Below are 14,507 nucleotides of genomic sequence, written 5' to 3'. Positions count from 1 at the left end.
AGCAGCAACGGCTTAGCAGCTGTGGTTGTGTTTCGATTCCCACAGCTTCACTCATTCACTGATTTGATGGCGAGGAAGCACGGCATGGATTAGTGGCTCTTAATCATTTGGGGCTGTGGGTCTCTCTGAAAAGATAATGCAAATGCTGGACCCTCTCTCCAAAACCTGCACATATGCACACAGCCCACACTTTGTATATAATTTTGGGGGTACCAGAGCCTTTGAACCCCATCCTGGGCTCCTAGGGTAAGGACCATTGGTAGGCAGCAATCCCAGACCTGGGTATTGGGCCTAGCCCCACTTCTGCCAAGTTGCGTCGTCTGCATCGGTTGATGCCTGAGTTGTCTCAACACGGAGGGAGCCTGCCTTCCTAAGGCCCTTTCCAGCACCAATATTCTATGATAGCAGTGAGAAGGAAACATCGTGTATAAGGGAAGGATTATTATGAACAGTCTTCTTGATTATTTTTTTTTTTTACTTAAAGATTGAGAAAGGTTGTTTCTAATTACTGCTTGACTGGATGAAAGGTATAATCAAAATATGATGCTAAATTAGTGTGTTTTTCCTAGACTATGAAATTCAGAGGCAAATCAATGAACTTGAGAATGGAGGTGAAATTCTGAACGAAACGCGCTCATTTCATGAGAAGCTAGGGTGAGTTCGCATTGATGAGCATCCTGGCCCCAGCCAGGCAGGATGCGAGAGGGCTGGGCTCAGCCGCTGACCAGCCATATGGCCTTGAAGGAGGCACTTAGGTTTCCTCATTAGTAAAATTACAAAAGCCCTGTACCCTACAGGGATATAAAATGCCCCAGGGCTGCTAGGAGACGTGAAGTGACCCAGACTGTGCCCCAGGGCTTAGTTGTAGGCCTTCCCTTCTCTGCTTCCAGCTTACCTGCCTTGTGGCAAGAATCTTTACTTCCTTATTAATCTGCCCGACCTCTCCTAGCTGAAGCTAGAGATGGAACAGAATGAAGACCTGGTTGTAGAGATGCCTTGTTTTTGTTTAGATAACTTGGACCTTAATTTTCTGACTCAGAATTTTGAAGATTGTGTACTTTAAGCAGAATACTGAAAAAAAGCTCTAAAGCCGAGTTTGAGCTAGCTGAAAGCTGGATACATTGAAGTTATTTCTTTTTAAAAAAATTATTGTATACATTTTGCTTTCTTTATTCTTTTTTGAATGTATCCATTTCAGGTTTTCCCATGGAAGGCCACAGAATTTGATTTTGCCTGTGTCCTTTATTGGTAGGGAAGCCCTTCCCAGCATATAGGCTAGCCAATGCTACTTGCAGTGTTTAATGTTTTCTTCTTTATTCTAGGTGCACCGTGTCAATGAGAGACAAAGAAGCAAAACAGGACTACAGGTAGTTACTCCTTATGGCAAAATACCAATACATATCGGGGGCTGGGGGTATTTCAAATTCATTTGAAGTTCAACATAGTGATACTGAACAATTTTTAGGAAGCACCTTTTGTTGTTGTTGTTACATGATGGGACATCTAGACTTCCTCTTTGACATGCACACTGAGAGAAGTACTAGTTTCTTGATTTGGTAGCCTCAGATGCCTTGTTTGACTGGTTCAGCTTTTGGAAGAACTTGTTCATCCACTTCTGTGTCAGAGTTGTCATAGTTGAGCTGAGAAGAAGGCAGTTGAGGTTGGGGCCTAGGCTGTGTTAGACTTCTGTTCAGTAACTGATTGAGTAATACACTGAATGAAGCTCCTTGAGAAAAAATGAGAAAAGAGATGTTGATAGCGTATGCTGATGGTAGTTCCCTTGAATCTCACGTGATGCTATTTCATTGATAAATTAAGTCGAACTACTTAATACGAGACCCACAAAATAATGCAAATAATAAGAACAGGCTTAAGATAAATTGAACCTTTCATTTTTTTTTCTCATCGAGGTTGGCAGGTTGAAGTTTTAAGCAGCAAAGTTGTTGAGACCAGCCCACCTTTCCTTGGTGAAGGGCAGAAAGATGCAAATGTAGCTGTTGTTACCGATGAGGATCAAAATTAGCCTGCTTATGTGGGAAAGAAGAAACTCATAAACCCTTAACATGAACCGCACCCCTAGAACTGCCATTGTGTGTCTGCTAGAGTCAAAATTATTTTAATTAACAGTGAGCTTCCCAGGTGAGTTTGTTCTCCCAGGAAGCCACTTTATTCCTGAGTGTTGCTCACTGCCCTGTTGGTGTTCCTTCCCCTGAGTGTGGAGTCCGGCTTTCCATCCGCCTGTGGCCTCAGGATGATGCTGCAAATGATAGTGAGCTGCAGGAAGCTTTCCCTGGGTTTTTTTTCTTGCCTTCAGAAACCAGAGTAACTCACAAAAGAGATCTGGCAGTGAGGCCACGGGTTGCATACACTTCGAATCCATTCCCTCCGAACCACCACTTCTCCATACCCTGTTTTTCTACGTAAGCTCTTTGACAAAAATGGGCAGAGAGAAACCATTAGTGCTGAATGAGAATAGGGAGGGACATCTTGTTTCAAACGATTACATGCGCTGGTGCAGCTTCCACATTAATTCCCTTCATTTTGTAGAGCAGTTTTAGCTTTACAGTAAAATTGAATGGAAAGTCCAGAGTTCTCATGTACTCCCCCTCCCTGCTCTCTCCCCAGAGTCTCCTGTTATTTACCACAGTAATGCAAGATGCTCATTTGTTACAATGATGAACCGATGTGCACACCTCCTTATTGGCTAGAGTCCATGGTTTACACTAAGCTTCACTGTTTGTGTGGTACATTGCGTGGGTTTTGACATAGGCACAGTGACATGCATCCACCATCGTGGCACACCAAGAAGTTCCCCTGCCTCACTGTGCCCTGTGCACCACCTCTTCATCCCTCCCTCCCTCCGTCTCCTCCAGCTGCCACATTTTATTTAGGCAAAATCCATTCGTTTCTTCTATTTCTCAAGGGTATATTTTTTTCTTTCTATTTTTTTATTTATTATGTAAATGCTGCTAAAAATAGTAGAAATGTGGAAATGGAGGGAAAGTCATCTTTCATTCTGATAAGGAAATTGTTCTCATTTGGTCCTATTTTTTCCAGCCTGTGTCTTTACGAAGACATAGTCATGCATACATATGAATGTTTCTGTCAACAGTGGATCACGTACGCTACAGTGGTCCCATAAGATTCTAATATGGCGTTTTTACTGTCCCTTTCTCATTCAGACATGCTTAGGTACACCATTGCCACTGTGTTACAGTTGTCTACGGGATTCGGGACACTCAGTAGCCTAGGAGCAGGAGGCTGTTCCACATGGCCTGTGTGTAGTTGGCTCACCATCCAGGTTCGTGGGAGTGCACTCTGTGATGTTCCCATGATGACGTCACCTAACGACACATCTCTAAGAACATATCCCTGTCATGAAGCAACACACAACTGTGGACACAATTCCTGATGAACTGTGGAATGAAGTGTCCACAGTTACACATCCCAGTGTGCCTTCAAGCCTGTGTTGTGCTTCTTTCACTCATCTTATTGATAAGCATGGAGAAGGGTGGGTTTGGAGGTTTTGACACTTGTGCAAAGGCTTCCCTGGGAAACAGGATTGACATAATAGGACATTTGAAAATACTTGCAAGTAACGTGGCATCTGCACACAGAAACATTCATATTACTGGGGTAAGTTTTGTTTTCTCATTAATCCAAGGACTCCGGATTGAGGTCCCTTCTCCTTTGTTTGCCTAGGTTCATGCCGGAACCTAACCTGCCTCCCCTCCTGCTCTACGACGCCACATCTCTGCCCATAGGTACAGACCCACGGCAAGTGATCGACATTGACCACATCCGGGAGACGCTCCCGGAGCTCCCCAGCGTGACCCGAGAGAGGCTTGTCCAACAGTATGGGATGCTGCCAGAACACAGCTTCACTTTGCTGGTAGGTCTCAATCCGATGCCAAGACTGTCCCAGTGCAGCAGAGTCAGCAGTGCCCTACAGAGGCCCCAGCACACACAGGCTGACATGGGCTCTGAGTGGAGTGGGTACATGTCTTGGGTTGGGCTATAGATGTTACTGAGAAGAATAAGATGTAGTAACCTTTGCTCATTATGCTTTATGGTAAATGCTCCTCATACAACCAGGAGATGAAACGCAATCTCGTGTTAGTCATTTGTTCAATGTAGAAATGAACACCTGCCCACAGAAGCTGTGGAGACTTCTTGAAGACTGTCCAAATGTTATGGATGAGTTTTTCCCACGTGTCTGAAGGACAAAAGGAAATCAATGTATAGGGCTTCTAGATGTCTGGCAGTATCAAACCATGACAGGGCTGGCAGGATGTTGGGTTCTCAAAAGCCAGCCAGTTGTTTTGCCAATTTCAGAAGAAAACGTTTATTCCACACAAAATGCTGAAAACTCTGACTAAAAGTATCAGTCCTTTGAGGCCTGAGGCTGCGTCTGACAGGGCCGGTGAAGAGCCTGACACTGTTGAGATCTGCTTAGGGATTTTCTATCCTTTTCGAAGCTGCTTGGGGCTGTGTGGTTTTCTTTGTTATGACAGCATTAAAATGATGCAGCATCAGTGAGTGTAGCATTTTGTCACAGTTGTCATCTTGTCTGTTAGGAAGGAAGTGGGAGGTTTTGTTGCTGCATCTTCCAGGAAATCGGTACATGCCACACTCATTTTGGGGGAAGCAGGATCTGTGGAAACTCTCAATTTTTGCTTTTTAGCTGGCCAATCATAACTACATTGGGATGCTGGAATATACATATTTATCTGTCTATTTATACACTTTCAATAACAGTATTGTAGTATTTACAGTACAACGTAGGCAGTCAGATGTGTGTTGAATGATTGATTCTCTCTTTATCATCCTGATATCAGCTACTTGGAGAAGCAGAGTTGGTCACTGTCTCCTATGGGCTGCTGTTTTATCTTCTTCTTACCTCTCTGGCAATTACATCACTGTCTTTTAAGTACATATTAGTGTATGTTGCTCAGCATCTTGAAGGCAAGGACTGCTTCATCTTTTCTGTTACTCAGCGCAGACTTGCACATCAGCAGTGCTTAGTGCCACGCTTTGACTATGACTCAGTCAGCGTTCCATACAGAGCACCTCTTAACCCAAAGCCTCTTACAATTCATGTATTTTTCCTAGGTTGATGTAACAAAACTATGTTTTAGTCTTATACACCTTCCCCACCACTTGACACTTGAGTTTCCAACCTACTTGAAATAAACTCTGAATCCCAGCCCTACATTTTATTATGATTTGTGAAATTACATAGGAGATGGGAGGAAGGGACCAAGGCTACTCAGCCTCAGAGACTTGTTACCTCCCTCCACTCGGCAGGAGGTGAAACTAAGCCTTTGAGGTAGTGTACGATGAACCAAGAAGCCAAGGTTTCTTTGCTCAAAATGTGATTTCAGAGAGAAATCCACTATATATAACATTAATTTGTGTGTGTGTATTAGCTGTCTCCATAAGAGAGTATTAGAAACTTTCAGAATCTCCTCTCAAGAATACAGCTGTTTCTGTTCAAGGGATAGTATGAGAATCTGCCCCCTTCAGAGGGCATATCCATAGGATTGTCACTCTTGGCCGTTGATAAGGGGTGATGAGGACAGCGCCTCACCTCACTGAGCATAAGCTCCATGAGGGCAGGGACATTTTTATATTTGTGTTTGTGTCCTTGTCTTCATTCGTGGGTCCTGCATGGTACCAAACCTAATAGGCATTAAATAGGTGTTTGCTAGGGGCTGGCAAATGAGTGAGTCTATGTTTTAATAGTTTAAAGCCCTGTATAGGGAAACCTACCTTCAATTATGTAGTTCAGAACTTTTTTTTTGTTTGGCAGCAGAAAGAGTCTCTACTCTGTTGCCCAGGCTGGAGTGCAATAGCATGACCTTGACTCACTGCAGCCTCCACCTCCTAGGTTCAAGCGATCCTGCCACCACAGCCTCCCGAGTAGCTGGGATTACAGGCATGTGCCACCACGCCTGGCTAATTTTTTGTATTTAGTAGAGGGTTTTGCCATGTTGGCCAGGCTGGTTGAACTCCTGACCTCAAGTGATCATCCTGCCTCTGCCTCTCAAAGTGCTGGGATTACAGGTGTGAGCCACCACACCCAGCCTAGTTCAGCACTTTTATTAGCATCTTCTGTATAGCACATACTGAGACAGAAACAAAAGATTTTTTTTTAGTTTGTTTTTGCCTTCCAGGAGTTTATATACACACGCATGCATGTGCACACACATGTACAGCCCACTGCAGTAACCAGCCCCGAGGACAGATTACACTAGGTAGATGTATAGTGCAGGATCAGGACCCGCAAGACTTAGTGGTTAACTTGATTGGGATAAAAAGGGTGAATTTTTTGGCCATTTTTGAAAGGGTTTTTTTTTTTTTTTTTTTTTTTTTTTTTTTAAAATGTGCTTATTTTTATGGCTTACAGATAATGTATTGGGTGATTAGTATTTTTCCTTTAAAGGGCTAGTATTTAAAATTTCCAAGATAAGTGAGATTAGAATGAGATAGGAATGGAAAGAGAATGATTCAGACAAATTGTTTTCCTGAAATTAGGCAGCCTGAGCCCTTTATGACTTTGTAATCATTGGAAGCTGCGTTACTCATAACATACCCGAAAATGATATGTACATGTTTTTTCCTGCCTTCATCAGAAACACAGCAGATTGCTGAGAAGGGCAGATGCACAAATCTAATGAACCATCTTTCAATTTAAAGAGTGCCCAGGAGTATTCATTAAATAAATAGCAGTAGTGGAGGTGTGCTTTGCAGAGCTGCGGCGCTGTGCTCCATGACTCGGATTGCTTATTAGATTAAGCATTGTGCCCAGGCCCACCCCCACACACACCTCCCCCACAAATGATTAAAAACTTCAGAATTTAACTCTAGTCTTTATCTTGTCATTTTATTGTACAGTGAGCACCAAATTCGTCTTAATATTTGAACTCTATTTGAGTTCTATTTGAATAACAGAACTCTAACGTTATACTTTAGCGTCTGCCACACAAACCTGACACATAGTAGGTACTCCGTGACTGGGTGGGCAGACAGGTAAGTGAATGAGAAGTTATCACAGCACACATGAAGATCCTGGGAGAAGCAGTGTTCCTGATAAAAGCATCTCTGTTTCCAAAGGTCAGATATATAAACCATGCTTCGACGACCCAGAGAATCATGGGGTATCTTGCCCCACCTAAAACTTCATCCTATTTAGCTAACCTTGCTTCTCTAGCTTATGTCAAGTTGCCTTGATTTCATATATATATATATCATATATATATATATATATGATTTATATATATATATATATCATATATATATATATGATTTATATATATATATATAAATCATATATATATATATGATATATATATATATATATATATGTGAAATCAATTTCCTGTATAAGAAATCGAGGCAACTTAATTTCATATGTGAGAGAGAGAGAGAGAGTGTGTGTGTGTGTGTGTGTGTGTATCTTGAGGCAACTTGACAAAAGCTAGAGAACCAAGGTTAGCTTTTCTATATAAATAAATTTGTGTATATCATAAACATATATGCAAATATTTATATGATTATAAAATTTATTATTATATAAATGTAGGGGCTACAGTTGCAATTTTGATACATAGATATATTGCATAGTGGTAAAGTCTGGACTTACAATGTAAGTCATCACCACAAATAATATACATTGTACCCAGTATTTCTCATCCGTTATTCCCCTCCCACTCTTCCAGGTCTCCAGTATCTGTTATTCCACATTCTGTGTCCCTGGGTATACATTATTTAGCTCCTGCTTATAAGTGAGAACATGTGGTATTTGATTTTCTGTTTCAGTGTTGCTTCACTTAAGATAGTGGCCTCCAGTTCCATCCCTGTTGCTGCAAAAGACATGATTCCATTCTTTTTTTATAGCTGAATAATATTTCATTGTGTATATATACCACAACTTTTTTATCCAGTCATCCACTGATATACACTTACATTGATTCCATATCTTTACTATTGTGAATAGTGCTGGGATAAACATTTGAGTGCAGGTATCTTTTTTATATGATGATTTCTTTTCCTTTGGGTAGATGCCCAATAGTGGGATTGCTGGATTGAATGGTAGCTCTACTTGTAGTTCTTTAAGGAGCCTCCATACTGTTTTCCATAGAGGCTATACTAATTTACATTTCCAGCAACAGTATATAAGCATTTCCTTTTCTCTACATGACCTCATTTGTAAAGATTAAAGAATAGAAATGTTAAAACTGAAATCCAGGCATTAGCATTCTAAAAACGAGGGATTCTAACAGTATAACAAGTTTTTCTCTGAGTCAGTATATCAGTAGTAATTATTATAATAGAATGATCAGAATTATATGCATGATGCATGTGCATTTTTCTTAGCAAAATCCTCTCTGCCTGATTTCTGTGGGGCATCTCTTCCTAAGCTCTGTGCCTTAATTCATTCAGAGAACACAGAAGCATTGGAGCCATTTGCCTAAGCAGCCTAGAAAAGGCTGCCTGCTTCCAGCATGCTCTGCAGTTCACATTGTACCACTTCTTAATCTATCCTTACGGCAGCCCTCTGTGGCAGGAACTGCTGCTCTCCCCATTTGCAGGCAGAGAAACATAACCTCTTTGCTTCAGTAACTTCCCCAAGCCCGAGTTAGAGCCACATTCAGATCATGCTGACTTCGAGGCCCAGGCTCTTCATTCCTGAGCTCTGCTGCCCACTTGCATATATAATGTGCTATAATGTCAAACAGAAATAACGTTTTAGTTAATTGCTGTTTGGGGTCACTTTTGTTTCATTAGTGGAGAAAATCGAGTTTTTACTTTTGTTAATATTCATGCCCTATATAGTCCCACTAGTGTTTTGTGAAGCACAGTCAGAGGACACAGATTCATTTAAAAGTTTTTACCACTCCTATTGGTTTTAAGATGCCAGACTGCCCTATAAATAAACATACAGTGCCATCCACTAAATTTAGTGAAAATCAGTCAATGCCAATGAAAAGCAGAAATCATGTCTAATTTCTAAGTAGAAAAATAAAGTTAGAGAGGAGAAAAGTAATATAAGCTGTTCTCTGCAGCTTTATTTTGTTTCTTAAACCTTCTGTGGGAGGCACTTGAGTCCTGTCTGAATCATTGGGAAGTGCCAGGCATGGTGACTCACACCTGTAATTCCAGCACTTTGGGAGGCCAAAGTGAGAGGATCACTTTTGGCCAGGATTTCAAGACCAGTTTGGGCAACAACATATAAGACCTCTGTATCTACAAAAAGAAATGTTTTTAATTAGCTGGGTATGGTGGCACACACCTGTAGTCCCAGATACTCGGAAGGCTGAGGCAGGAGGCTTGTTTGAGCCCCGGAATTCAAGGCTATAGTGAGCTGGTGGTCGTGCCACTGAAGTCCAGCCTGGGCAACAGAGAGAGACCCTGTCTCTAAAATTTAAAAAAAAGAAAAAAGAATCTGAGAAGCGTCTCCACATAAGGCAGAGCTTGTGAGGTTTGTGGCTTGATTTTGCCTGGTGCCTCCAGTCCTTCAAGCCTGGCACATAATAGGTACTTGGTGTGAAGCAGAGATGAGCTGGCGGGGCCTTCGCTGTGCCTGAAGTCAGTAGATAGGAAGCTCATGTGTGGGAGATTTCAGTGGAGGAAGCCAGAGCATCCCGAGTGTTTCTTGAGGGCCTGCCACTCTGACTACAGTGCCGGATGCTAGTTCCACATGTCAGTGTTTCAGCTTTTCCATGATGCTTTTAACTGTCTGGAGCAGTCCTACAGGGCATTGAGTTAAAACACTGACTCAATACAGATCCCCTTGATTCCACATCTCACCTCTGACACTTCAGAGCTGGGAGGACTCTGCAAGGGTGACCAGAGCTTTCCCTCCCAAGCTGAAAGAGGAGGCAATGACTCACTTATCCCAAAGATGACAGGCACAGCCAAATCTTCATTGAATCTAAAAAAAATTCTAAATACAGCCAAGCAGACTCCCAGGAATATGCCGCCAGGGAGAAGAACATTGACACCAAGCAATGCGCTAAAACAATTCATTGAGAGGCATGAAAGGCAGGGCTGTGTAAAAATCCAGCATGGCCCCAGTGAGACTGCAGGAAGATGTGCTTGTGAACCTTCGAATCGGCACGCAGGGCTGCCCTGTGCTCGTGTTTGTCTTTATACTCAGCCTAAAGATGTGTCTTCTTACTTACACAACTTCATTTTCTCCAGCTGGTTCTCCCACTTTTAAAATCATAATCCTTTGTTTCTGACATCATGGAAAAGGTTAAGGTGTCTCCAAGGGACAAAGAAACAGAAAAGATATCATGACTACAGCTGGTTGTTAAGTGGATTGTTTTCCAAGAATTTTCCTTTAAGTGTCTAGCAAGCTAGAAATGACCTGGTTTGCTTTCTGGAGGAATTGCCTATAAAATAATTTCCCATGATAAATATCTGTGTATCCCATATGTAATACTACTTTAATGTTAATAGTGTCTGAAACCATATTGACTGGTTTTAGACTGGCCAGACTTACTGAGGTGCAGAGTACTCACCTTCTAACTACTGCTGAAGGAAGATGCATTTAGCCAACATCGTCATGCACCATATTTCAGCTCCATGCAATTTTCTAAATTGATTTTATTCTTCATTTTATAAAAATTCCATCCAGTGCTTGCTAGCTTACGGGTGCTTTTACAGTGACTCTGTACCCTAGAAAAATAACCAACATTTCGTTCTGGTACAGTTGAATAAAAAGATGTATCATCTAACTCCACTTCTGTAAAACCAGTGGTTCATTTCTTTTGGATGCAAGAGATGAGGAGCTTTCAGAGAAGAAGATGCTCTGGGCTCAGAGCCATATGACCCCTCAGGAGCCTGCCCAGTAGGGAGACAGTGCAGGAAGGAGTAAAGTCCTGAGTGCCAGCATTGGGGACCCACAGGGGTTCTGTCCCCAACCCATCTCAAAGCCCAATTTCTTGTGGAATAATTTCCTTTTCGGGATGAATGTATATTATTTCAGGTTTCAGGGAGATCTTAGAGGAATGAGCAAATCCTCACGGCCTCTGTTGAACTGTTTTTAAGCACCAGCCAGAAAGCTCCTATTGAGCAACTCAGGTTCCCTCCATGAGGGGACGATTTGACAGTGGTGGTATTAGGCACACTAGAAGGTGACTACAATTAGAATTGATTTCATGACAATGTACTGCCTGTGTCCTGTTCGTGCAGATACAACCTCTTAGCTGTGCCAGTCTGCTGTCAGCTTGTAGTGCCTGAATTATTTGGATTTTGATTATTTGGAGGAAGCTGTTATTCCCAAATTGGTTTCCTTCAGCATCTCCCTTGGAGTTAGTGCATCTCAGAGGATGTAAAGTCATTTTCATTTTAGTCTAAATGTACCCTGAATGGAACCGGCGCCTGAGTTGAACTCAAGATCTGTCTACTTTCCCGCTTTGCTGGACACATAGCACAAGCAAAATGGTTGGGACCAAAGTGTTGCTCAGATTTTAAGGGTTCCCAAGCCCTGCTGGGGAAATGACCTAGGAATAAAAATTGTGAGGACCAGAACAGGGCCATGGACCCCTAGTTGTGTGTTCCTTGGGAGAACAAACTGTGGTGTTGTGGGTCCATTTGAGAGCCTCTGCAGGTCCCCATGTTCTTGCCGGCAGCAGTGGCGGCCCTGTGCTCTCCTGGCTTTCTCCTGGTGCTCTTGAGGGGTGTTGTGTTTCCTGTGCCAGCCTCACACCACCAATAACTTCCTTGTTTTCTCCACTGAAGAGACCTCTCCTGATGCGTAAATTTTCTGTCCACAGGAGCACTTGCTGAAAGATGTTCGCGGCCGCTTCCTGTTTCTGTGAAAAGCAGAGGGGGCACCGATTCCCATCACCCACCCGAGCCACTGCCCTCCTAAACATTCCAGTCCTTAGCCTTGCCCTGACACCTGCTTTCTGGCTGAGAGCCATCGCGGTCTCGGGCCTCTTTACTTCATTGCCATCCCCAGCACTAGCATTTGGCGTTATTTTCAGCACCATTTTTTACATAGCTGTTGTATTTGAGTTTTGTTTTTCTCACTTTGTAAGAATGACCAGATCCACAGGAATAATAAAACAGCAGAGCCTGCACTGATACACAGGTGAGGAGCCTCCTCCAGCGTCTGCCCAAACGCTCAGTGTCTGCTTACCCCAGCATCGCCACCACAAAGGGGATGGCTGCAATTCCAGTGTGTGCCTCTGCAAAATGACACATTGTGGCATGGGAGAGCCTTGTCCAGCTGAAACCCCTGTGGTTCGTCTGCAGATGCAGAGTTTCTGCAGCTCCCAGGCATGACCTGCACAGTTGTAGGAGTTATCCTGTTAGAGGAATTAGAATGCAATAATAAATAAAATACAATATGCTTAATACCAAAACAATATGAAAGGTAACAGGATTTGTCTTGTTCAGGATTGTGCAGTGTCCAGGTTTAGGTGTGTTCGCAGGACTTTTCTGGGGCAGCAGTAGTCAGGGGAGGGCATGCAGAGGTGAGGTAGGGGCAGGAGAGGGGCGGGAGAGCTCTGGCCACCCTCCCTCCCCAGAGCCCAGTATGGCCTGTGCGGTGTGCAGGCGGCTCTCTTCCTTCCTGGTCTGGGAACAGGTGTGTGTCATGCCACAGCTGAGTGCCACGTGGCTTAGGTATACACTGGCAAAGGCAGAAAGCAAACCTGCCATTTTCTCCTAATTTCAAACTCAATTTCCTTGGAACATTTTTCATATGTTAAGAACCTTTGAACAGCTGGCAGCTCTCAAATAAAATAATGGCAGTGTGGGTAAGCACGTTCGTCAGATGAGCTGGCTACCTCCTGCTGCGCCTGGCACTCCTGAGTGCTCAGTTTCAGTCCCCAGGCAGGCAAAGACCATGACCTTTCCTTCCTCGAAGGCAGTGCCACGCAGAGGTTAGAAGCACAAACTGCAGAGGTTTGGTCCAATTCTAGTGCTCTCTTGCTGTGCAACCATAAGCAAGTTAGTGCCTCCATGTCCTCATCTGTAAAGGGGAGTCCTGAGAGCTGAGCTCAGAGGTTTGTTGTTGGAATTCATTGAGGTAATGTGGAGAGAGTGCGTAGACAGTGCCTGGTTCCCATCACTGCTGCTGTTTTAGCTCTGCTTATCATTATCCTCAGCAGCAGCCTCACGCAGCCACCCTCTGGGCCTGGTGCTGATCTCTGTGTCTAGCAGATACTCAATAGATATTCTTGAGCACCTTTGACTAGCCCAGAATGGCTCATTTGGGATCCCTTGTAGCTGTCGGGACACTCCCTGTCACATAACCAGCTATTCCTCAACTCGCATTCTTCTGGACTGCTTTTTCTTCTCTGAATCTGCCACTGGGCAGCTGGGTCTGTCAGGTTACCTTCTCGTAAATAAATACAGTCCTCCTCATTTCTGGCTTGTCATCAGCTTCACAGGGTCTGTGACTTAGAACAAGAAATGCAATTGAGAAATCAGCCTTCATCCTGTTCCAACCAGACAGTCTTCCACCATTTGCATTTGATTGTCTCTGAAGGTGGGATGCAGAAGACAGCTTCGAGCAGATTGCTCCAGGGCCTGGTGCAAGGGTAGATAGAGGTTCCTTCGCTGAGCAGCCAATGGTGGTATGTAGGGTGCTCTGCTTTGCCTCACACCAGCATTGATCACCTGACAAATCATTAGCAATCAAGGGTTCCCATTTGCGTCTGAGAAGCTGAGCAGGTACTGGTTCTGGGTGTAAATCAGTGCTTTGGGAAGTTTGATTAAAATGTGGAAAAGATGCTTCCCAGTCATAGGGCTGTAAAGACTGTCTGGTATTATACAAAAGACAGGACCAGTCATGCCTGCTGCTTTAGCCATCTCTGAAGGAACAATTAGAGTCGCAGTCAGCCAGGGGCCACGACTCTCTGTGTCGCCGAAGTTGCAGTTCTGTTGCATGTAGGGTAGATTCATCCTGAGTCGAATGATTGCTTGTTGCTTTTGAGGAGGACGTTAAAGTTCCCCTCGTGCGGTGGCCTTTCTGCATTGCTCTTCATGTGATTTTTATGTAAGGGAATTACCGGCTCACTGTTTTTCTCAGAAAACCAGATGGCTGTACTGACATGTTCACCGGAGACTTCTGAGATTCGTGCCAAGCTGATTAGCATTTCCAGTCTCATGGAAAAACTAAGAAGACTAGGAAACTAGAATGCGTGTGTTCCTTCCCTGAGAAGCGGGCTTGTGCTATGAAGAGCAGTGCGGGCCATGTGCAGCTTTTATTGATCCATCATTCCCTGGGTGGCTGTGGCTCGGCCTCCTTCAGCCCCACTCCCTATGGCTCACCCCATCACCACTGCAGATTTTCCTGTCTGCTTTAAATTGTGGACTGAAACCATGTATCCCCTAGTGAAATACAGTTCCAACTCAGAGAGGCTTCATCACAGCACTGACATGAAAAGACAAACAGAAATCTGACTTGCCGTGTTATCCATCCAATAAAAAAACCACCCAAGGGTAGAGGAATAGATATTCATCACTTCCCAGCAACTCAGCCA

At 43.6% G+C, this 14,507-nt stretch overlaps 1 protein-coding gene across 2 annotated transcripts in view; it reads left to right on the top strand.

Annotated features, from left to right (window-relative positions):
- GATB (glutamyl-tRNA amidotransferase subunit B) overlaps positions 1-14,507 on the top strand; it is an 81,304-nt gene that overhangs the window by 55,262 nt on the left and 11,535 nt on the right. For both annotated transcript variants that reach the window (XM_017518951.2, XM_017518950.2), the window contains 3 exons: positions 570-654; positions 1,323-1,367; positions 3,703-3,892. In XM_017518951.2, the coding sequence (XP_017374440.1) occupies positions 570-654; positions 1,323-1,367; positions 3,703-3,892 (320 nt within the window). The remainder of the gene's footprint in view (positions 1-569; positions 655-1,322; positions 1,368-3,702; positions 3,893-14,507) is intronic.

The sequence above is a fragment of the Cebus imitator genome, unplaced genomic scaffold (genome assembly GCF_001604975.1).
Source record: "Cebus imitator isolate Cc_AM_T3 unplaced genomic scaffold, Cebus_imitator-1.0 Scaffold716, whole genome shotgun sequence".
Lineage (NCBI taxonomy): Eukaryota > Metazoa > Chordata > Mammalia > Primates > Cebidae > Cebus > Cebus imitator.
The sequence above is the reverse complement of the archived record's forward strand: the minus strand, read 5'-3'. Positions and strand labels throughout refer to the sequence as shown.